We start from the raw sequence: 26011 nt of genomic DNA, 5'->3' as shown, positions 1-26011 counted from the left end.
GCACAGACTCCCGGGACCACGCTCTGCATTTGTCAGGCAAGTGCCTTCAAGTCCTGGAGCATGTTTTCCTGTACATAAATGGGTGTTCTTTTTGCCAACATAAACCCTGACACCTCTTTGGGGTTCACGAGATGGGCACTACATATGAGCGCTATGTTATGGAGGCATTTTTCTAGCCTGTCAGAGTTTAGTTTTAACCTGATTCTGCTCTTTTTTTTTCCCCCACAGACTTTCCTGCAAAATCCAAAGTGAATGCCTCCAAAGGGGTCTTGATGGGTTTTATTGGATCAAAGGCCCCTCTCATAAGAAAAAGAAACCGCACAGAGATGTACTCAGTGCATTAGGAAAGAATGGCTTCGTGCCAGACCTGGTAGAATTACATACCAATAAAAAAATGTCATGGCCAACTTTTAGAAAAGTGAGTGATGATTTTACAATGGTGGGTCACTTTCTAATTTTTTAGTTTCCCCACTCGTGACAAGAGGCTTCCAGGGATCCAGGTTAGCGACCTGAAAGGCTTACTAGATATTTCTGTCCTGAACTCCACAGTTCACACACTACACATTCTACCACACATCTATCTTTTTCCTCTTTGGGAGACACTGCTCACGGATTCCCTCTGTTCCCCTATCTCCACGGCTCCTCCTCTAACCTGGGCCCTCACGGGCCCCCATACCCATCCATTATCGCCAGGACCTCTGGTTCCTACCTTACTTCCCAATCTACTGGAATCCTCAATCAATTAGCAAATAAATATTTATGGAGCATCTACGAGGTAATTGACATGATATCATGTCATAATTTTATCATATTATACTCCTGCTTATGAACTTAAAGTGCCTCTCTATTGCCAAATTAATCAAATTAAACCTCCTGCCAGATTTCCAGGCCATCCATCATCAGGTCCTGCTCTACCTCACCTACTCTTTTCCACGGCTTTTCTGCAGGTGCCTTTCCCTGACTGCCTTTTACCTGCCCTATTCATGTTTGCCCCTTGCCTTCTCTGCTATTGAGTTCTTCTGCCTGGAACACTGCTCTGCCCACTCCTAATTCATTTCTCTCCATCCTCCCAGGAGTGAGTCAGACTAGAACCTTCTCCACCCCGTCATCCTCAACTCCTCTTGCCCTTGTGGGTTTCCCTTTTCTTTAAACTTCAAACAGTTCAATCCCCACATTGCAATGCCGCATCTGTGTGTGTGTTCTCTTGCATGAATGCCCAAGGAACAATAATAATAAAAAATACCAGCATTGACTTTAAACTTTACCAAAAAAGACAGTGAAGTTGTAAGACATTGAGTCTGTTTCTCTGTGCTATGCAGTGGGACTTGTTTTTTATTGAGGGTGTGTGGGTAATGATTTTTTTTTTGTTTCTTTTTTTGTTTTTGTCTTTTTAGGGCCACACTCATGACCCTAAAAAGTTCCCAGGTTAGGGGTTGAATTGGACCTATAGCTGTAGGCCTACACCACAGCCACAGTCATGCCAGATCTGAGCCACGTCTGTGATCTACACTGCAGCTCATGGCAACACTGGAATCCTTAATCCACTGAGCAAGGCCAGGGATTGAACCTGACTCCTCATGGTTACTTGTCAGGTTTGTTACTGCTGAGCCACAATGGAAACTCCAGCAGTGAGGTTTTAATTCTTTGTCTGCTACTAACTTTCTGGTTAATTGTGAGATAATCTGTTTGCTGAAGAAGGGGTTATTCAGTGTTTACCCTATAACAATAAATACACAAAGAGAGATTACGAAAAAAGGTACCATCATCATTATAACTAATATTAGCTGCTCCTTAGAGTTGAAAAAAAAGGAGACTTTGGGCATTGAATCCACTTCCCACAAGGCACTCAGTCAGCAAAGGCTGTGACTGGAACTCAGCTTCCTAAAACAAGCTCCAGGTTTTCTTCTCTGGACTGCCCTAAGGCCAGCTAGCTCTTAACACGAGGAACTGTTACAACCACATATCAGGTTTCCTGGCCCAGGTGAACAATGATCCTGGAAATATAAAGTTTCAGTGAGTCATTATTTGGGTCAAGAAAGAACAGAAGCAGGAAATTCTGGGTTGATATCGCATGAAAAAGAAAATCTATTCTTGAGTTTCTGCCGTGGTGCAATGGGATCAATGGCATCTCTGGAGCGCCAGGATACAGGTTCTATCCCCAGCCCAGCACAGAGGGGTTAAGGATCCTGTATTGCTGCTGCTGCAAAGTAGGCTGCAACCATGGCTCAGATCTAATCCCTGGCCTGGGAACTCCATATGCTGCAGGGCAGCCACAAGAAAGAAAACTTATCCCAAACTGATAATTCATTATCTCTGTCATGAGCATCCTTCTAAATCCGAGTCCCCACACCTCTCAAATCCCCACTGCAACTCATTTTTGAAGACACTACCCCCTGCCCCGCCCCCCCCGCCCCACGGTCTCCTTAGCCATCAAGAGGCAGGACCTGCTCAAATCAGTCTTTTGACGACGACCCATCCCTGTCCTGAGAAGAAGAGAGGCCCGGACTGGGCCTGCTGACTTTTGGGTTCCTAGATCAGGAAAAACTCAGATGATTCGTCAAGGTTGCCCAAAAAGAAACAAAAGAACTTTTCACGGCCTTCCAAACAAACACACTGGCATGGGTTGGTGAGCCTATGAGGGTAAAAATGAAAGAGCAGCAACCACAACCCCAAACCATGCCCTGGTCTCCATGGCAGGCTTCCTGACAGAGTTTAGCAGCACCCAGGTGGGACTGGACTCAAATTGTAGCTCATTAGCACTGATGGAGAGAAGTTCAAGGGCAAGTGTGTAGTAAACAATGGTAATCCTGCCCAAAGTGGGAGAAAGCGACCTTTTTCCCTTCCCTAAAACAAATCGCTGTTTCGGGTTGTACGTGCCTGTCTTACAGTTACCAGTTAATACGACTGCGGGCAGGAGACGCAGCTGTGGCCCCGGGAACGGGCTCCAGAGTCAGGCTGAACATAATCCCTCATGTAATGAAAAACCTATTTCTATTTCTGAGGCCTCACTACTCTTCATACTGAAGAGCCTTGTGCCTGTCACACATTTATTGAAGCTTATTACTCATCGAGCCAGCGGGGCTCAGTTAGTATTTGGAATTATATTTTAAATCACAATTTTTCTCTTATTTATTTTAGGATTCCAAGGCTACGGTGAAAGCATATCAGTGTTACTCTCGATGCGATTTCGAAGGCATTAATGCTCCCCAATCAAAATTCTTTGCTACGCAGAGAACCTCCATGCATAGGTGGAAAATCGGCAGTCTAGACATCAGGGTAACCCGGGTGTGCTGTAACCTCAGGACCCCACTACCATCGTAGGGTTCAGGGCAGGGGTTTCCTGGGTTCCCCAACTCAGCATTTTGGTAATCTGCCCTGGGCCATCAGGCTGTATGTCCCCCCTCCCACATCAGGCTCTTTCCTTGGCTTTCAAAGATAAATGGATGTAGTCTCTTAGGATGCTGGGGACAAGGCTGGGAACAGATGGGCTAAAACGACAGCCTCATCATCCAGTGGAAAAATAAGAACTGGCTTAATCGAAGGCAGAGGATTTTCTGAACAGACCATGAAGCTTGAGCTTCCGTTTATTCACTCGGCCAGTGGTGAGCATGTGATTCTTTCTTGTTCTATGGAAGCCAGTGAACACTGTAATTCTCTCTAGCTATTCCTTGGGCCTCCTGAACCCTTTATGTTCCCAGGAAATGATATATATGCTATTTATACTACAGTTACTCGAAGGAATGCCTCCCCATATATATATATATATATATATATATATATATATATATATATATATATACACACACACATTTTTTTTTCCCCCTCTCCTGTGCATGTTTGCTTTTTCTTGGAGTAATTAGTTTTTCCCCCTTTGTAATGTTCTTTATATCTTTTGCCATTAGGGTCTGCACCTGACTTTTGCATGTGAAGAAAAATCAGCCGAAACTTGGTAACATTTGCACAAGATAAAGAATCCTTTCCATTTCTCAGCAATTCATACTGAGTTACTTTTCATGTCTGGAATCTTTACATTTTCAGAGAGATTCCAGATCAGCCAAGCCTTGGAAGAAAACCCCTTGTGATATATCTGACCTGGTAAATGAATTCTGAAGGGTGTGACAAGCCAAAAGCCCATTCAATCCACTCTGGGTATCTTCTCAATTAGCCAGTTTTTTTTTTCTTTTATTTTAGGGCCACACCTGCAGCATATGGAAGTTCCCAGGCTAGGGGTTGAATCAGAGCTGTAGCTGCCAACCTACACCACAGCCACAGCAATGTCAGATCCAAGCCACATCTGTGACCTACACCACAGCTCATGGCAATGCTGAATCCTTAACCCAATGAGTGAAGCCAGGTATCGAACCTGCATCCTCATGGATGCTAGTCAGGTTTGGAACCACTGAGTCACGATGGGAACTCCCTCAATTAGCCAGGGTTTACATTTTTATTTTAATTTTTTTAATGGCCTCATCTGTGGCATATGGAAGTTCCCCGGGCCAGGGATCGAACCCAAGCCTCTGCAGTGACCTGAGCCACTGCAGTTGAATTCTTAATCCACTGTACCACAGTGGGAATTCCAATTAGCCAGGTTTCTGTTTGTTTGTTTTGTTGTTTTCTTTGGTGATGCTGTGGGAGATGGGGAAGCAGGAAAGTTTTTAGTGAGGGGTGAGGCAGCAGGAGTGTGTGCTGAAGAAAACTCACGTAGGGCATGGGCAACATTAGCAAGGGTACTCAGACATGCAATTAGGAGAAGAGTTCGGGCTTTCCTGTGATCTGTTTTCTTTTCTTCATCTTCATGTTTTGACAGCATTCTCCCTGGGTGGGGTACCTGGCTCATTTAATAAATCCCTTAGTCATACAAACATGACAGACAATTCTTTTTCTTCCTCTGAGATAAATTTAGTCACAGATATTTCGGGTCCACTCTCCCATTTGCCTCTGACATTAAAATAAGCCATCAGTATTTCAGTACGATAAGGATAGGCTAGCACTGCTGGGTCAGGTGACCTTTGCAAAAGGCTCCAATCCTGTCAGTTTTGACAAGAAAAGAATAAAATACCATGCAATTAGCATCCATATCGCTACAATAGAAATAGAGACATTTCCTCCCAGGAGGGGCCCCAGCCCCGAGTCCCTAGGCAACACTCTCACCCAATGACCTCCACCTAATGAACCAAGGTGGGGGTGGGGGTGGGGGTGGGCAGACTTGGAAATTTTCGAAAGGCCTAAAACGAAATTAACTGGTAATGTATGTATATTCCTTTAAAAAATTAAACTTGACAGAGCAAGCTAACTTTGGATTTGCCCCAAGGATACTTGAAGGTGGAATGTATGGAGAGGAGGGGAAAGACACAGAGACCATTCGTGCAAATGCAAACAATATGAAAGAGCAGACCTTTGGGAAGCAGGATTGGAAGCTGGTTTCCTTAGAGTTGGACCAAATGCACATGGCAGAACATTTCATTAAAATGTAGGTAGAATAAAAAGTGCTGCTGTCCAGAACATTTTGTATGGGATCTGGGGCATGGCGTTGCACGGGCATCATTTACATACATGCCAACCAGGAGAGTCGACCCCCTCCCATCTCTTCTCTCTCACTGCCCCACTCCCTGCCCCTACACCACTAGACAGGACACCTGCCAGGCAAGTAGTGAGTGGCTGTCAGTCTGGGCATATCCACGTCCTGTCCTAGACCAAGTCCTGCCTGATTAGGAATCAGGAAACTTTCCTAAATACTGGAAATTCATAAATCCACGGAATTGGATTGGGAGCTAAAATTGTAAAGGTTAACCTCCAATAGTCTCTCCTGGATTTTTTTTTTTTTAACATCAAGAAGCTTGGCAAAATACAGCAGATGAAAGATCTGATATAAAATAGTTCTCCTTCCTCTGTCAATTTTTGATCACGTTTGAAAGGAAGACTTTGGAGAATGCCCTCACTTGATTAAAAACAAATATACTTGCCCTCCAGCTTCAAGGGTCACTTCAAAGACAACACTCTGAAGACAAAAGTGATTTCTAACCCCCAACTTTCAATGCTCTCCTGGGAGCCAACACCCACATTCATCCTTTCCATCTCTTACATCATTTGCTGTTGCAAAGATGGTAGCAGAATGTCATGGATATAAACAATGAGACACAACAGCGGCTAAACCAACCTTAGTGAGAGACGATTTTGTAGGAGAAGGTATTTTGAGAGGTCCCCTTTGGTACATGGTGTTTGAAATATAGACTGATGACAGATTAAAACACATTACTATCATCTATTAGGCAAAACCTGCCATGTCTATAAATTCCATTTCCTTTGTCATGGTAGCTTTCTAGTTGATTTGGATAAATGTCGCGCTGTCTACTGTTATTTACCTGAGCAGCTCATGAGGGAACCAAAAGTTGAATGATGTGAGATGAGATGGTGAAACAGCACCTTCCAAGCAATTCTCAAGGATTGCTCTTTATTGCACTGCCTTGCCTGGATATTGGTTCAAGAAAGTGTGTGAAAGATTATGTGTAATTTGGTATGCAGTGTGTCATTTGTTTACCATACTTGCGTCTTCTTATTGTGCCATGTTTTATCCTGCCTGAAATATGGCATTTCATAGTTTGCATTGCTAGTTGCCATTTCTAATTATATTGTTCGCAATTTTTGTACCTTGTGCTTACTTCCTGTCTCAATTTCCTCCCATTCTTTTTCGTATATATTCTTTCTTTGACTGTTCACTGCTGTGGTCCCAAGAAGTAGAAGCTTTTTCATTTGGAAGCTTCGCAGTTGTTAAAGTAAATTCAGAAGGAGATAATGCTGTCATTTGACAAAAACAAACTGAATAAAAATAGACACAAATCTCCTCAGTTTCGTATTGTAAAATGGTTAGACCACTCCACATTTTTAGGGGGAAAAAAAGGATGGCCAACCACTGATTCATACCGATGAGTTAGTAAAAAGCGTTTTTAGTCTAAAAGCTTCTGTTCCCTGTTGGATCTGGGAAAAATGAAACTCAGATGTTTCCATCACTGTTGTAAGTATGGGATTAACATCATGGCATGGGTTGTTTGTGCAAAACATAACTTACCCAGGCTCTAAGCTTTCCTATTAACTGTACTATTGTATGGGGTTGCTTATGAGACTAGGTCTAGTGAAAAATTTCAAGTAAAAATGCCCTAGATTCCGAGGCTGGTCGGCAGATTCCAGCATATAATGAGACCAGATAGTAACTCACCTAAATACAATTTCTTGCCCAATGGAAAGACATTAAAAAAATTAATGTAATAAATCTGATAAATTTTAAGTTAATATAAAATTGATACAACACATTAATAAAGTTTGAAAAGTTTTTCTTCATGACAACAAAGTCTTTCCCCAAAACTCTCCTGAGATTCAGAAAGTCTACGAATCATCTTATTAAAAGAAAGTTGAAACACATGCACTCTACTTTTGCTAGTACTCTAGAAGTCTATGTTTGTAAAATCAGGTGCAAATGGTAGTGTGAAAAGCCACCTTCAAAAATGCACCTCATTGAAAGGCACACTGAAATTCCTCGAGAGGCGTCATTTGGTTTATCGTGGCCTAGAGGTCAGAAAGCATGCAACACACTGCCACTTCTGTTCCCCTGTGGAATATGACCAAGTCTAATCTAAACGTCATCAATGTGCCTCTAAAATTTTCACGGTGTAATGTTAGTGAGAAAACTGACAGAACTGCACCATGACTACGGAGGGCAAGGCAAGGCAATATGCCTTTCTTTGACAGAGATCTGAATCCCTACGGGGAGTGCTGCACATGTTTGCACAAATCTCCCCACAAATGACCTAACTCTGCTGAAAACCCATCCCGAGGGAAGGGCCTTCCCTAACCGCTGTGCTGAGAGTCATGATGAAAGAAATGTCAAGGTTGGAGGCAAAGCTGATCTTCCATTTTCATCCACTGCTCTGGTTTTTTGAAAAAAAAAAAAAAAGAAAAAGCTTTTAAAGATGATACCTATTACATGTCTTCTAAATTCTTTTCTCTTTGCAAGAGTGGAGGATAATATTTTCTTCCACAAAGCTCTTAACAGCATGCAGCTTAGTGCTATTTTCTGAAACATTCTGATATATATGTATTTATTTAAGGATAGAAGTTGATAAGATAAAAAAATGAAATTAGTGGAATGTGCAATGCATTATCCTCTTTTTTATGGTAATATTAAATATGTTAATACAGGCGATGGACCATTTGCTCTCCTAATGCAGAAGATCTTATTATGAGACATCAATTTAATAAAAGATTTATTTGATGAGAAACGGGCTCAGGCAAAAATTCTGAGCGCCTAGTCTTTACCACCAAAATAGGAATTTTCTGTAAAGGACTTTTCCATGAAGGACACAAGAAGTCTGGTTTAAGGTGACCTTCAGGGAAATATGAATGCTTTAAAAGTTTGCTCTGGGGTCAAGTTTCTGTCATTATGAGGCTACACAGCCAAGCAAGGCACTGCAGAGCACAAAGGATTCTGTATGGCTTGTGTACACAGACCTAATTCACCATATAATAGTTCCTTTCTCTACTTGGTGCCTTGTAGCAATTGCTTTCATTTCTTAGCACATCCTCATTTACGGAGAAGCAGCCGGCAGACTTTCAGATTTATGCCATTATTTGCTGCTTCACCTTGAACTCCACCTGAATTCTGCTACACTTTTGTAATGGGGGGGGCCCAGTGGTGGCTGTGTGCCAGACACAAACACTTCCCAGTTTCACTCAACTCGCTCTCTCCATTTCAGGGCACCACAGATTCCCGCCAGAGGGCTTCAAAGTGGAGCTTACAGAGCCCTCTTAACTGTTCCTTTGCCTAAAGCCTTTCTAACTTGGAAACCCATTTGGGAACAAAGGCAATTACACTATCAGGGAACCAGCAACTTCTCTTTACATGGGGAACAAGTGAAACTAGAAATCCGGGATTCTGGGTTCCTGACAAATGCCTTCCACACACGGCTCAGCTCAACCCTAATCCTAATCAGCATTCACTAGTTAAACATTACTGATTGACTGCCTATGAGGTGCAAGGCACTGTTACCCAGGGACCTGGTTTATGCTTCTTACTGGGCCTATTCTAGGGGTATAGTCACCAACAGAATCACGGTAACTCCATTTAGGCTGAGCTTCTGCTGTGTTCCAGGTACCACCATATTTCGCCAGTTCTAATATTCAAAATTTTTTTTTTTACATTTTCACATCTCTGAAATCAGAATGTTTCTTCAAAATTAGTGTTTTCTTACAACTGAGGCTGGCCAGGCAGCACACTGGCCTGCAGATGTGACTGTGAACCTGTCTATGCACATGGTCATATATCAATCCAGGTGGTCTGTGTCTACCTCTTTCTAAAAATACAAAATAAAAAGTATAAATGCTAAGAAATCATGTCATAGGTTAACTGATAATCGTTTCTCTCCTCAGGGGTGCATACATCAATGACACTTCTCACATAGCATGACATATTGGATTTGAAGAAAAGTTGCATGCATTACCATGTCAATGAATACTTGAAGCATCTTTACCAAGTATGGATTATTTGGATGGGAAACTCGGGTGCATGGAGATAAACAGCACGCCCACAGTCAGATAGCTTTTAAGTATATACATCAGAATTGGAACTCAGGTCTCTGACACCAAAGCCCAGATATGTGCTTCCCATTACGAAGCTGCTTCTTTTCCATTATGAAGCTGTTCCTTTTGTCATTACCAAGGCAGGGCAATTGTGTTACAGGTAAAATGTAGAATGAAATAATTATTTACAGTGTAATCAAACTGGGGCCTAGAATCTTAAATCAGGGAGCAAGTACAAATATACACGAATACATGAAAGATGTAGGAACAAGGGATGTGTGGTTTTGGTGACCATCCTAAGTGATCCAGACAAACGGAGTGAGAGGCAATCCTGCCATAGCATGTGGTTACTGCCTGTGGACCGATGACTGCCAGAGAAAGAACTGGTCCCGAGAAGGTCCAGGAAAGAGCTGCCAAGGGACAGACAGGTGGTGGACACGCCATCCTCATCCACCCAACACCATTTCCTTACTGTGGTTCTTGAGAACCTGGGGCTGAGGCCCCTCCTCCCTGGTTTTACATTAAGATGCTCTGTTAAGTCAACCCCGAAAGTTGCTTCCTCATTCTCATTGATCAAGTCTGCCCATGAGGGCAGAAAGCCCTGTATCTGCCAGCTACCTTGATTTCTTTTTTATTTATTGAAGTATTGTTGATTTACAACACTAGTTAGTTGGTTCAGTTAGTTAGGTTAGTTCAGATGCATAATGAAGTGAGTCAGTTTTATATATATGCATATCGATGTATGTATGAAGTACGTATCTATCTCCATTCTTTTCCAGATTCTTTTCCATTATAGGTTATAAGAGACTGAATACAGTTCCCTGTGCTATATCAGTACGTCCTTATTATTTATCTACCTTATACATAGTTGTGTATACCTGTTAGTTCCCAACTGCTAATTTTTCTTCCTCCCTTTCTGTCTTCCTCCCTTCCTTTCTCTTTCCTCCCTCCCTCCTTTCCTTCCTTCCTCTTTCTCTTTCCCTCCCCCTTTCTTCTTCTTTCTTTCCTTCCTTCCTTTTTCCTGAAGTATAGTTGACTTACAATATTGTGTTAGTTTCACGTATATAGCCAAGTGATACATCTACCAGAATTGGAAGCCAGGTACGTGCTTTCCGGTATGAAGCTGCTTCTTTGTATACACACAGGACACACATTCTCCTTCAAATTCCTTTCCATTATAGGTATTACAAAACATTGAATATAGTTCCCTGTGCTATACACTAGTTCCTTGTTGTTTAATCTATTTTACATATAATCATGTGTATCTGTTAATCTCATGCTTCTAATTTACCCCTCCCTGCCTATCCCTGCCCCTGACTACTTTGATTTCTAACAGGGGTCTTGGGGGGCAAAGTAAAAACGCCTCCTTCCTCCGCTTAGCAGAGGAACTCATTCTTTTCTGAATGTCAAACACGAAATACAAATATTGCCACATGACTGCTGAGTGATGGAGACCTAGCTAATGACTTAATTTACTTTCCCTAAGTCGACAGACCCTCTGAAATCAGGTATACAATTAGGAAATGGCAGTCCCACTGCCAAAGACTCATCACGGTGTGGAAATGCTGACAGGACTTTATTATCCGGTTAAGAGCACATTAGCATATCTATTAGATAAAAAGTCTGTTACTAACTAACGTCGGACCCGGTAAGAGAACTGGGTCCCCTGGCTTACTTGCGGGCAGTTCTCTTTTTCTCTGCGTGGTTAACTATGAGGTTTGACCATCTGGGGCTGGGGAGTTGGGTGGAAATGTCATTTGCTGGATTGTTCAGACATCATCATTAGCATTTTGCCCTTTAGATAATGGGAGGTAAATACATAATTTGGAATTCATACAGGAGGAGAAGGTTTAGTATCTCTCTGAAAAGTCTAAGAGCAGCAAGTTTGCAAAAAGAAAGCTGGCGTTTTTTGTTGGCTGTGTCCCCCTAAAGGATGTCAGGTGAAATGTACTCTTCTCATCATTTTCTGTCATTTTCTTTACACTTCCCCTCAAACCTGCTCTATGCAGCGAGGTGGGAATACACCAAATAGCAGCCTAGGACGCAGATTCATCAGCATGAGTCTCAACACATCAATTTCCAAGTGGAGCAACTTTAAACACAGTGGAGGCTTTTAGTTTCCATAGAAAATAATCTCTCATTGTTTTCAAAAGAAACTGAAAGCGCCCCAAATTACCACACTTTTAACATCCTGACATGTTGATGGCCTGCGTTCTTCCCAGATCAAAGTGAGAGTGGCAGAAGACAGAGCAGTGAACGGCTTACTTAAAACATAGTATTTCATATTTGGCAGGAATTACCGTAGTGAAAAGAGACAAGGTGACTTTCTAATACATATATGTGTATTATAGTTTGGCAGGGATCTGAAGAGCTCAAAACTAACTTAGGATGACATAAACGCTCTTATCTTTCTCTCTGCCCCCCTTCCTTTCCCAATCACGTGAAGCCTTTTTGACAGGAGACTCTTACTCGTGTTTTTTTTAACACAGGGCGATGGTCTGAGTCCTGTGTCACGCTGAACACAGCGTGTTGACTCCCATCATAGAATTTTGAGGATTATCTGGATTTGAACAGCAACCTCACACATGACAAGCCCCTTTCTTCCTGGAGGTGGGGGTAGCCCTTTCGAGAATGCTGGTGCCTTTGAAGGAAACTAGACGTAGCCAATGCTAACCTCAGACAAGAAAGCCCCGATGTCATTCAATGACGCAGCACTGTTAGGACCTGTTGGAAAATCTTCACAAAGACACTGAGTCACCTTTAGGAACAGGCAATGGTAGATGCAAAACATTTAGAATGGATAAGCAACGAGGCCCTACCGTGTAGCACAGGGAACTATATCCCGTCTCTTGGGATAGACCACAATGGAAGATAATATGAGAAAAAGAATTTTTATATATGTATAACTGTCTTGCTATGCTATGTAGCAGAAATTGACTTAGCACTGTAAATTAACTATACCTTATTAAAAAAAAATAAAGTAAACCCCACAGGCAATGGTTTTGCAGAAAAACCTAGGGTAACTGAAGACTGAGAACAAGTATGTGGCAAAATGGCCAGGGCAGCCTGCTCCATTCATCTTAGGGTGTTAAAAGATGTTTGAAGCCATCAATTGGGATGGACATTTTTATCTCATAGAAAGATTTTAACTAAAGAGAAAAGTGGCTGGCTTTTTTTTACTTCCGGTTTGTGTCAGAAAATCGGATGTAATTATTCACGAAATGGGATAGTAGGCAAGCACCTGATCCATTTACTGTGGACATATGGGTGGACTCTTAGCCAGTTTGACAGCATTAAGGTTTTTTTTTGTTTGTGCATTTGCTTGTTTGTTTTTTTGTAAAGGTGGAAATGCTCTGAAAAGGCATTCTTGGAAAAGAACAGTAATACAATCCGACAGGAGAGTTGGCAAACTGTGGCCACCACACAGGGAGCTGTGAAACAGTCTTATGTTTTAAGTGGTTGGAAAAAAAAAAAATCAAAAGTATCATGTTTCATGACATGCGGAAAGTACATAAAATTCCAATGTCAGCGTCCATAATTAAAGTCTCTTGAAACAAAGCCGTGTCCATTTGTTTACACACTGTCTGGGGCTGCTCCTGAACTACAGCGGTGGAGCTGAGATGTCATGATGGACCTGAAAAATCAAAAATACCCACTTTCTGGCTCTTAACAGAAAAAGTTTGCTGACCTCCATATCAAAAGATATTTGGGAAAAAGAACCATGAGGACAGGCTAAGAAGCCGAGGGGGAGAGATAGCTTCTGTCCTCTATGTTTGAAGATGATTCAGGGAGGAGGGGAGGAAATGACTCTTCACTGCTACTAAGGACAGATGTAGGAAGGTGAACTGCTGCTACAAAAAGGACCACTTGGGTTTCACGTGGCATTTGGAAGATAGGGCTGACTGTGATCTTCAGGAGAGAGCCCTCAACCGACTGCCTACTCTTGGCCCGGCAACTAACTAGCCATGTGGCTTGTGACTCTCTGAGCCTCAGCATCAATGCTTGTCAAATGCCTGTAACACACCAATCTCCTTTTCAGCTAGAGCGAATGTTGGGGGCTGGGGTTCAAATTTGATAATTACACAAAAGGGCTTTAAATGGGAAAGCTTACAGTTCTAAGCAAATGGAAGGCTTGAACCAGCTTCTGTAGGTTTGCTCTAAGGATAAAAACACAGTAGAGTTGGCATAAATCAGACGAGAAACTCTAGGATGGTTATGTGATTAGGAAACTTAGGGATCCAGAGGGATTTCTGGTGTGGCAGGCAATGAAAGTGCTTGAGCTGCCCAGGGATCGTGGACACCTTCCTAAAAATGAAGCTGTCTTGTGTTTCACAGCCAGATTCTCCTAAACCAGCCTTCCCTAGGAACCACTTGGGCCAGGGGCTGAGTAACGCATGAAATGGTCCCCCAGTGGTCCATGAAGTTTTTCAGAGTCTTTTTTTTTTTCAGGGGGTTTTGTACACTGGGAGAACTTGGCATCGGGAGAATCTGATGGAAAAGTATATCCTAAAAGATCTCTGACTCCAGCTGTGTGAGCAAGAACTGGATTGGTCCAGGCTCGTGTCTTCTATTCTGCATGAGGGCTGGTGTGGCTCAGATTTACACTCACCCACAGGCTGGATCTATGGAAGGGCTTGTCCTGGGGCTGAGCCATTCCAGATTGCTCATTTCTGGAAAGACTTCCCTTGATGAGTTTCAACACGCAAAGAAGATAATCTGGCCTATTTGTCACAGTTCCCCCAGCAGGCCTGAACCCAGTGCCTGGCCAGAAATGTCCTGGGGCTGATGCATCGGTTTCAGGACCTGTCATGTTCTAGCAGAACACAGAGTCATGTGTGAGCCAGAGGGGGCTCAGGTCTTAAAAACTTCAGCCTCCTTCACAGGAGGGTTTCATTTTTGACGTTGTCCTTCTGCCCTTCCTGACGACTGGTTTTCTAGGTAGGCACCAGCACACACTGCTCCCGACAACTCTGTTCTCTGTGTTTTCAATGCACGGTTTATGCCCCTGCATCTCCATAATTAATAATATGCTGCTTTTCATCTTCAAAGTGATTTACACACATTAATTAATCCTCACCATACTTTGGAGTTTCTGAATGTAAATACCCATCATACTCCCAGGTTTGACTTGGGGAAACCAAGACTCAGAGGGAAAACTGCTTTGTCAAGGCTAAGGAGAAAGGGATTGCCGGGATCAAGGTCGGGACTCCGATCCTGACCCCTCGCCATGCTTGCAGACTTGACATTGCCTCTGGAGAGTAACTGAGAGCAGCCCTAGTGCTTGACATGCATCGTCGCTACTGCTGGGTGAATGGGCCCCTCATATCACTCATTTTGAGTCATCAACTATCCTTCAATACTCCAGGGTCGGAGCGTAATCTTACCTAAAGCATACATAATAGGAAATGATGGATTATAAACTAATAAACCATCCTAAGATGCTCTGGTTCAGCCCTCAGTAGCCTCCAGATGGATAAATATGTTTCCTAATCCATCATTTACAAGTTACACACCCGATTAAAACATTAAACTCTTGCTATACGGTTCCCCATTTATATGATTGCCCTACAGAAAGCTATTATATTTTAACTATCAAGCTCAATAAATCAGGTGTGAGCCATCTATCTCTCCCTGTGAGTGGAGGAGAAGGTTCACGGCGGATGGTATTGGCAGAGGCAGGCAGCAACTTAGTGTCTATATCTGGGTTTCTTGTGCCCACCAGCCTAGCAGAACATTAAGCCTGAGAAGTGAGCTCATGGGCCCTTTTTGAGGTATCTGAAACAAAGACAAATCATGCAAAGACCTCAAAGGCATATTCAATTTGCCTCCCTCAAACCCTGCACCCCACCCAACCCCAACAGTTACCTGGGGAAGCACGGAAAACTACATCTAAGGACACAAAGGATTCTACTCAAGTGATTGAGGGTGCAAGAGCTGCCCTTCTTTCTCCTTCAGTCAATCCATTACTCCATCCTTCATCAAGAGCTAAGTGAGAAGCATACCTGACTTTACATTAGGGGGTACATGTGTATCTGACCTCAGCCCACATGTAGAGCTGGGGTTTAGAGCACAAAGGTTTTGGCAAAGCCCCAGGTAAATATGGCACCTTTCCCTGGAGAGTCATTTTTCTCACTTCTAGAGGGCATCCCCAAGAGATGCAACAGGTCAGGACTGCAAAAACTTATTTTTCCATATTAAAATGAGCAGAGCGACATTATAGGAGAGAGTGCAAACCTCACATCAGTGCTTGGCTCAAAGTCATTTGCCTTGCACAGGGCCCCAGATCTCTAGGGAGCACAGTTACCCTCCTCTGCCATTAGGCAAGCTTGGGTACAATGATCTCGGAAGCCCTGGCCTGGTTTATTCCTTGGCAGGCACCTTGCTGGCTGTCTGAGTTGAAAGACGTGTGGGAACCCCCACTGTTGCAAGAGAATGGAGGGCTTATTTTGGGAGAAAGGGCAAAAGCTGAAGAATCAGGGTTGCTTTTTTGTTTTTCTCCCTTTTCCTAAATAGGAAGGTTTTGGCATAAGTATTGAGAACTGATTTAGAGTTGGTCTCTTTTTTAGAGTCTGGTGTTTTATAGGTTTGCCTGGCAATATGGCCCAGCCAACCTGGGGAGGCCTGTCGCAGCATCTCTGAAACCAAGCCAGCACCATCAAGTGTTTCAAATAAACTTGAACAACATCACCGTGGCCTCTGCCTGGGCCAGGAGATCTGCCATTGGCAAACTCAGGTGACAAGGCATCAGGGCCAGGGGTGCTCATGGTTGGGCCTAGGAGCTGTGAGCATGTTTTGCATCCAGTCCAGGATACTGAATTGCATGGGGCACCTTGCCCCTGAACTCTTGGCATCTGCTGTTTCACACAGTCCCAAGGCCACAACTCACAGGTGCAAACCAATATCCCTGGCATGTGAAGAAATATGCCCCAGCAACGGCACCCATCTGCTACCCTAGCTTATACCCAGAGCTCCCACCCAGAATCACAGTGGGTGCAGGAGGGCAACCTGACTCCAACTGGGTAGCACATGAGAGGAGAGCTGGGGCTAAAGGGACGGAGGGGAAGGAGGGGACATGGGCAAGTGGCCCTGGGTCTGGGTGACTCGATTCCCTAGGAAGATCAGGTTGGGTGATCCTGCCTCACAACCTTGTGTCTGTTCCCAGCTCTAACAACCAACCAGCTACTCCGGCTTTCCTTCAAATCGCAATACTCTAGGCATGCTGATCACTAGTCCTCTTCTCTTTGGTTTTTGGCTGAAGTCAGCCAACACTGTGTTAATTTCAGAGCAGAGACTTGGGTTTGCATCCAAGAGGAAGGAGATCAGAAGGCCGCTTGAGGAATGAGGGATGGGTAGGTGGGAATGACAATTTTCAGCTCATCTCCAAGAAAGACTATAGTAAAGAGGCTTAATTTCACTCCTGATAAATGTCATTTAGAATCGTGAAGGAGAAGTCATCAGATTTAAATGGATTTGAGGAGGGAAAAAAATCACCGCTATCCATCACTCACTTTTACATCTTTCAGGAGCCAACCAGCCAATGGTCCAAACCACAGAGGCCCTCTACAGTCATAAGTCAATGACCCGCCCCCCTGCCACCTGCTGGCAGCTGCCCTGACTTACCTATGAAGTACGCCAGCAGGATGGCCAAGAGCAGGGCCGCGGCAATGGCGGACAAGGCGGCACATTTCCAGCTGCAGTATTTGGAGGGCTTCTTCAGCTTGAAGGCCTTCCTGGAGAAGGTATTCCGGGGTAGCAGGCGGGGTGGTGGTGTGTAAACCGTTCCTGAGGTCAAAGGGTAGCCCGGAGAGGAGCTGCTGAACAGGGGCGTGCTTCCCGAGGACGTCTTAAAGAGGAAGTGCCTGCCAGGGAAAGGGACAGAGTCAGGATTGACACAGTGGCCACAGAGGACCAGCCAACTGCTGTTTTTTTCTTCTGCCCACTCTGCTTTATACAGCACTAGTATAGTCCTAAGTAACTACCCCAGCCTGTGGTGGGCAAAGGGGAGAACATTACATTTGATGGTGATATAAATGAATTCCATAAGCTAACACCATGTCTTGTTTTCACATACACATCTGGATTTCATCTTCCACAGCAATCTTGCAAGGTGTTCAGCACAAATCATGGAAAGTGAGCTACCATTGGTCACTTGGAGATGACGACCAGGATGATGGTGAAGATGATGCTGAGCCCTATCATGTATTAGAACCCTGTAACTTAAATGAGAAAAAGAATGCATATGTAGGAGTTCCCATCGTGGCACAGTGGAAACGAATCTGACTAGGAACCATGAGGTTGCGGGTTCGATCCCTGGCCTTGCTCAGTGGGTTAAGGATCCGGCATTACTGTGAGCTGTGGTGTAGGTCACATACACAGCTTGGATCTGGTGTTGCTGTGGCTCTGGCGTAGGCCGGCAGCTGTAGCTCTGATTAGACCCCTAGCCTGGGAATCTCCATATGCCGTGGGTGTTGCCCTAAAAAGACAAAAGACAAAAAAAAAAATGCATATGTATGTACCACTGGGTCACTTTGCTATACTGCAGAAATTGGCACAACATTGGAAATCAACTATGATTAATAAAAATGAAGAAAAGCAAAAAAAAAAAACATAAAAAAGGCACTTGAAATACATTGTCACAACTACTTTCACACTAAATATCATAATATCCCTACTTAAAATATGAGAGATCAGGCTTGGCAAACTCAAGTAACTGTGCAAGGATTTAAATGCTGAGCTCTGTCTTACGCTAAAGTCTGTGCTCTTAAGTGTTAGCCTAGACTGTTGCTCTTGAGTCTTTTTTCTGGGCTGTTCTCTCCCCTTCATCTTGCTTCCTGTTCTGAGACTGTCTCTCTAGGTCATGTGATTGTGGGGGTTTTGGGGGGCACTTTTAAAAATTGAAGTATGGCTGATTTACAATATTGTGCTCGTTTCAGGTACACAGAAAAATGAATCCGTTTTAAGTGTATAAACACACACATACACATTCTTCCTCGGATTGTTTTCCATTATAGGTAGTTACAAGATTTGAGTGCGGTGCTCTCTTCCATACAGCAGGTCTTATTATTTATCTATTTTATATATAGTATTGTGTGTCTGTTAATCTCAAATTCCTAATGTTCCCCTCCCCTCCCCTTTTCTCTTTGGCAACCACAAGTTTGTTTTCTAGATCATCATGGTTCTTTCTTTGGAAACGTCTTTGCCTGCCAACTGGACAAGATGCCTGGGGTCTAGAACTATGCTGTAACAAGAAGGTAATGGGCTGTGCTGTTGACATCTAAGATAACCCTTCCTCAGCAGTCAAGAGACTCTAAGGACACTTCAAAGACCACCAATTCTCCCATGACAGGCTTTTCTCCCTCTTATGTGTGCCATTTATGAGACTTCAAAGGGGCCATGGCACGAAATGATGAAATGTCATCCAGAAAACATAGAGTGCTTTTCAAACCATGGGTTAAGTAGAGTCTAGAGTCTGAGCAGCAGAAGGTGGCAACTGTGTCTTATCTCGTACCTTGTTCATTTTTATATTCCCAATACCTAACACAAGTTCAGCATGGAGGGATGACCTGAACGAATGAATAGAGTTCCCCCTTCGTTTTGAGAATTTACCCAGCTTCAACTCTAAGATATATATATATATATATTTTTGTCTTTTTAGGGCTGTACTTGTGGCATAGGGAGGTTCCCAGGCCAGGGACCGAATCGGATCTGCAGCCGCTGGCCCATGCCACAGCCACCCCAACACCAGATCCGAGTCACATCTTAGACCTATACCAAAGCTCATGGCAACGCTGGATCCTTAACCCACTGAGGGAGGCCAGGGATTGAATCTGAGTCCTCATGGATACTAGTCAGGTTCATTTCCACTGAGCCACAACGGGAACTCCTCAATTCTAAGATTTTAAAATGTTATACAGCTATTTACTTTCTCTTCAAGGATTCAGTAGGTGCAATTATATTTATGGACCATATACTAAGTGTCAGTTATAATGGGAAATGTTTTACTTGCAACCAAATCTCACATCGACCCTATGAAGTGAATACTATTATGACCTCAGTTTCACAAATGAGAAAATGGAAACCCAGAGGTGGCATGTGAGATCAGTGGGGCTTAAACTCCAGTCTGCCTGACTTTAAAAGCTCTAATTGGACTGACTACACCACATGGCCCTGGGTTTGGCAGTTGGCAGGCTCTCCCAGCCGGATTCTGAGGCAAGATGGCTGTGCTTACAAGTATTTGTATCTTGGCTGCTTCCAGGTAAAACTTTGAAAGTATTTTAATCCTTGACAAAGATCAAAGGAGTCTGATATGACCGACAATCATGTCAGCAAATGAGTAACTGATTAGGGAATAATTTAGCACAGCTCACATCAAAATAAACAATTGATACTTAAACTTTATTTGTACTATAAGTATGTTCAATGGTCTGAATACAGCCAAGAGGTTTGATTCTATAAATAAGGTTTGCATTCCTTGTCCAATAGCTCCCTTTGAATGCTCCATATTAAAAGTCTTCTGGAAGAGGAGGAAGTAGGCACTGTGTTTAAAAGCAGCATTTCGGAGCAAGATTCCCAGGGTTCGGTGTCCGGGCAGTGCCATTCCTGGCCAAGGAAGCTCATGGAAGTTATCTGACGCTGCTCTTGAGAATCGATATCTCTTCATTTGTAAAACTGGGTTATAAAAGCACTGATATCTCCTATCATACCACAGGCTGTTGTGAGATTTCATGCAGTCATGCAGGACAAGCCCTTATCCAAGGATGTGTCTCGTAGTAAGAGCTCCATGCTGTACAAATAGCTTTTATTCTTAATTCTTCGGAGAACATAAGGAGCCCGAAACATGACTTTTAATTTAAAGCTTGACAAATGACGAGCAAACACCTGAAGAGTTCTTCAAATCACAAAATCATAGTCCACTGCCTTATAATTAAACCAGAATATATGCATATCAGAAAGCCAGGGTGGTGGGAAAACTCTGGGATTTGATTTACAACTACTTCAAATTTACTTCTTGAACAATTCCCCAAGAGTGGGCAGTGAAAATAGGAAATCAAACCTAAACAAAAGGATATAAAGACATAGTAGGCCATCACTAATGAGGATTCACAAATATGGAAACATCAATTTTCACCCCAACAGAGATCTCAGCCATTCCCACGGCTTTAGGTATCACGGATGGGGCTTGGGGTCCCAGATCTCCATGTCTAGCTCAAGCTTCTTCCTGAGGCTCACAGTCCAATTGTGTATGGGCATCTCTCCATCCACGTCCTACAACTGTCGTGAACAAGCTCCAGCCAAACAGAGACTCTTTCTTCCCCTCTCTAATCACACTCCTCCTGACCTCCTGTGATTTCCTGTCTTCTAGGACAGGATGGTCATTTTCACCTCCTCCTCTCCCCAGCCTTCTCCCACACAATGGGTTAAAGTTCCCAGCCATTTTCTTTCTGAAAACGTCTCCCATTAACTCTCTTCTTCATTCCTCTGCCAGTTTTCTTCCCAAACCACAAATTCCCTCATGCCCTCACTTATGAATCCCTGTGGACTCACCAGTACCTACAGGAAAGCCAAATCTCAATATGGGACCAGTGCTCAACCTTTTTAATCTTCCCCTCCAACCTTATGCTTCTGGCTTTCATGAACTCTGCACTTCCGCCACACCAAAAGACGCAGCGTTTCTTAACCAGTCTGTTCATGCCAGTAAGCTTCTGTGGATGATGTGTAATGCTCTCTGGAATGGCTTTTTCTGTTCCTACCCAGCCACCCTGTCCCAGCTAACTCCTACTCACCTTCCAACCACCTACCTGGGAAACCTACTCCAACATTCTCCCCCTCCTCGCCCAACACTGTGTGCACTCAAGCAGCTATTCATACACTTGTTTGTTTTTTATGTATATCTATATCTACAAACACATATATATATATATTATATACAATATCTCTATAGATATATAACACTATATTATGTAATTTTATATTGTGTTATGTAAATATGTTTAATGTGTCTGTCTCGAATTAAATTGTAAAAATCCTTTACACTTGATACTGGTGAGAATTACTCTTGGTATTTCCAGAATCGAAACATCAGTGTCTCAACATCAATCATATTTATGGACAGAATTAATAACATGGAAACAGGAATGTTTAGCAACATGAGAGAAATCACAAAATGAAGATTAAAAAGATGAAACTGACTTTAATGTTATTTTTAATGCACTCAATTAGAAGAAAGAAAAGAAGAAAATGATTATTTTTTCTTACATATGGGATTGCTACAATTGTTCCCTTGACAATCCAATCTATTTTTCACACTTCCTTCTAAAAAAGGAAGTCAGACTATGTCCCATGTCATCACCATTCCTTGCTCCCTGAAAGAAAGAAAGAAAGAAAGAGAGAAAGAGAAAAGAAAGAAAGAAAAGAAAAGAAGCAGAGTTCCCATTGTGGCTCAGCAGGTTAAGAATCTGACTAGTATCTGTGAGTATGCTGGTTCAATACCTGGCCTCGCTCAGTGGTTTAAAGGATCCAGCATTGCCATGAACTGCAGTGTAGGCTGCAGACAAAACTCGGATTTGGTGTTGCTGTGGCTGTGGTGTAGGCCAGCGGCTGCAGCTCTGATTTAATCCCTAGACCAGGAACTTCCATACGCCATGGGTACAGCAGTAAAAAGACAAAAAAAAAAAAAAAAGAATGGAAGAAAGAAAGGAGTTCCCAATGTAGTACAATGGGATTGGTGGTATCTTTGCAGTAACACTTAGACTAAAACCAGAGGTCCTCCTGGCCTACAGTCCCCTGCATATCTGCTCTCTGGCCACCTCTACAGTGGTATCTTCCAGCACTTTATCCTCTCCACCTCACGAATTACACTGTCCTTTTGCTAGTACTCATCATATTACATCCAAAACATTCCTGCCTCCGGGCCTTAGCACTTGCCATTCCCTCTGCCTGGAAACATCTGTGGTTGGCTCACGTTACTCAACATTCTGCTCCAGCGTCACTTTCCCAGAGAGATCTTCCCTGAACCCTTCACTTCTTTCTCTGTGACTCTCTATCCTGTAATAACTTTTTTATTTTTCTTCAGGATATACCCATTTGTACATTATTTATTGCCTGCCTCCATCGTTAGAACTGAATTTTTATGAAGTTCAAAATAATCAGGTATTTTGTCTGATGTGTTTGTCCCTGTATCCTAACATCTAGAATAAAGCCTGGCACAGAGAGGACATTCAACAAAGCTTTGTTGAGTGAATTACCTACAACCTTCTCAAGGCCAAATGCTAAAATGACAATAGTGTGAATTTAAAAATTTTTGAAATTAGAATTCCTTCTGCCATGTTGGCTCTTACCTTCCAAACAGACTTATAAGTTTGCATAGTTCATATAAGCAAGTGTCTATATTTATACATATAAGGCCAGATTCTGCCTTAGGAAAACAAAAAACAATCTGTATACTTTTCAGCACTGTATTTAATTTTTCAGGATATACATCTCCCAGGCTGCTCATTGACATAGTGGTGTTTGTAATGATCATTGTTAAATGAAACTCACATCCCTTATTTCTAGTTTTTGGCACTTAAAATGATGAAAAAAGAGTACCAAAGATATGTAGACTCCTTACACAATAAGGTTACATTTGAATCATTTTTTTAAGTGTATATAATTTTTATTTTTTCCATTATAGTTAATTTACAGTGTTCTGTCAATTTCTACTGGACAGCAAAGTGACCCAGTCATACATTTATGACTCCATTATCCTCCATCATGTCCCTGCGCTATATGGCAGGACTTGATTGGTTATCCACTAAAAGTACAAGAGTTTGCATCTACTAACCCCAAACTCCCAGTCCATCCCACTCCCTCCCCCTCCTCCTTGGCAATCACAAGTTTGTTCTCCAAGACTGTGCATTTCTTTCCTGTGGAAAGGTTCATTTGTGCCATATATTAGATTTCAAAAGTGATATCATATGGTATTTGTCTTTCTCGTTCTGACTTACTTCACTTACTATGAGAGTCTCTAGTTCCATCCATGTTGCTGCAAATGGCATTATAGGTTCTTTCTTATGGCAGACTGGTACTCCATTGTGTATATATATACACCACATCTTCTTAATCCATTCATCTGTTGATGGACATTTAGGTTGTTTCCATGTCTTCGCTATTGTGAATGGTGTTGCAATGAACATATGGGTGCATGTATCTTTTTCGAGGTAAGTTTTGTCCGGATATATGCCCAAGAGTGGGATTGCTGGGTCATATGATAGTTCTATATTTAGTTTTCTGAGGTACTTCCATACTGTTTTCCATAGTGGTTGTACCAATTGACATTTCTACCAACAGTGTAGGAGGGTCCCCTTTTCTTCACACCCCTCCAGCATTTGTTATTTGTTGACTTGTTAATGATGGCCATTCTGACTGGGGTGAGGTGGTACCTCAGAGTAGTTTTGTTTGCATTTCTCTACAACTAGTGATGTTGAGCATTTTTTCATGTGCTTGTTGGCCATCTGTATATCTTCTCTGGAGAAATGTCTATTCAGGTCTTTTGCCTATTTTTCAATTGGGTTGTTGGTTTATTTTGCTGTTGGGTTGTATAAGTTGTTTGTATAGAGATTAAGCTCTTGTCAGTTGCATTGTTTGAAACTATTTTCTCCCATTCCATAGATTGTCTTTTTTTTTTTATGGTTTCCTTTACTGTGCAAAAGCTTGTCAGTTTGATTAGGTCCCATTGGTTTATTTTTGCTTTTATTTCTGTTGCCTTGGGATACTGACCTGAGAAAATATTTGTAAGGCTGATGTCAGAGAATGTTTCGCCTATGTTCTCTTCTAGGAGTTTTATGGTGTCCTGTCTTACATTTAAGTTTTTAAGCCACTTAGAGTTTATTTTTGTGCATGGTGTGAGGGTGTGTTCCAGTTTCAATGATTTATGTGCAGCTGTCCAGTTTTACTAGCACCATTTGCTGAAAAGACTGTCTTTTTCCCATTTTATATTCTTGCATCTTTTGTTGAAGATTTATTGATCATAAGTGTCTGGGTTTATTTCTGGGTTCTCTATTCTGTTCCATTGGTCTGTATGTCCATTTTGGCATCACTACCACACTGTCCTGATGACTGTAGCTTTGTAATATTGCTTCAAGTCTGAAAGAGTTATGCCTCATGCTTGGTTTTTGTTTCTCAGGATTGCTTTGGCAATTCTGGGTCTCTTATGGTTTCAATATAAATTTTTGGATTGTTTGTTCTAGTTCTGTGAAAAACGTCATGGGTAATTTGATAGGGATTGCATTGAATCTGTAGACTGCTTTGGATAGTACAGCCATTTTTATGATGTTAATTCTTCCAACCTATGAACATGGAATATCTTTCCATTTCTTTCAATCCTCTTTAATTTCCTTGATTAATGTTTTATAGTTCTCAGCATATAAGCCTTTCACCTCCTTGGTCAGGTTTATTCCTAGGTATTTAATTTTTTTGGGTGCAATTTAAAACAGCATTGTATTTTTATATTCCTTTTCTAATATTTCATTGTCAGTATACATGAATATTTAAAAGAGTAATTCAGCAAATTAAAAAAAAAGATGCTAAGGAAGCAATCTTTAGATTATGTTCCCTTTAGGATCACTTGAAGGCTCTGTTTGAAAAGTATAGATTTCCGGGCTGCATTCAGGCCAAAGTCTGGAGTCTGAGAATGTAAGTGATTCTGGAGTTCCTGTTGTGGCTCAGAAGGTTAAGGACCTGACATTTCTGTGAAGATGTAGGTTTGATTTTTGGTCCCTTGCTCAGTGGGTTAAGGATCTGGTGTTTCTGTGGCTGTGGCATAGGCTGCAGCTGCAGCTCCTATTTGACCCCTAGCCTGAGAACTCCCATATGCCACAGGTGCAGTTGTTAGGAGGAGAAGGAGAAAAAGAAGAGGAGGAGGAGGAGAAGGAAGAAGAAGCGGTTCCCTAAATGACTGTAATGTATGTTCAAGTTTACGGAATTCTACCCTAACCATTTTTGCAACTTTCAAATGGGAGTGACTTACCCAGAACATGCTAGATGGTTAATAGGTGTATTTTTTAAAATTCAAGTTTGGATTGCTGATGTCTTTAGGGGTGAAGTAGCATGAAGTCTACAGCTTATTTTCAAATGACTCAGCAGAAAGATCTCTCTTTCTGTACTTATAAAGGTAAATGTGGCAAAATGATAGTTGTTGAACCTAGGCAGTTATTCTTATGTTGCACTATTCTTCCAACTTTTCTCACTGTTTGAAAATTTTCATAATAACAAGTTGAAAAAAATGCAGGCTCTGACTCACCCAAGGATCCCTGTCACATTTGGCAGGAAAAGAGATATACACAATGAAGCAAGACTCACAAGGTAATGGTCTGGCCAGATGGGTTGACAGGAAGACCCAGAAGCCTTAGAGAATTTTTCTAGATTTTTCCTCAGTGGGCTATTCAGACAGCTTTTCCCTGTT

The 26011-nt window shown here is 42.4% G+C and overlaps 1 protein-coding gene across 1 annotated transcript in view; it reads right to left on the bottom strand.

The window, feature by feature from the left end:
- Positions 1–26011, bottom strand: part of LOC125129111 (teneurin-2) — a 527939-nt gene that overhangs the window by 276565 nt on the left and 225363 nt on the right. The window contains exon 4 of the mRNA XM_047783492.1: positions 17191–17429. Within this exon, the coding sequence (XP_047639448.1) occupies positions 17191–17429 (239 nt within the window). The remainder of the gene's footprint in view (positions 1–17190; positions 17430–26011) is intronic.

The sequence above is a fragment of the Phacochoerus africanus genome, chromosome 1 (assembly GCF_016906955.1).
Source record: "Phacochoerus africanus isolate WHEZ1 chromosome 1, ROS_Pafr_v1, whole genome shotgun sequence".
NCBI classification, from domain to species: Eukaryota; Metazoa; Chordata; class Mammalia; order Artiodactyla; family Suidae; genus Phacochoerus; species Phacochoerus africanus.
Note: the sequence above shows the minus strand (reverse complement) of the source record. Positions and strands in the feature narration are given on the sequence as shown.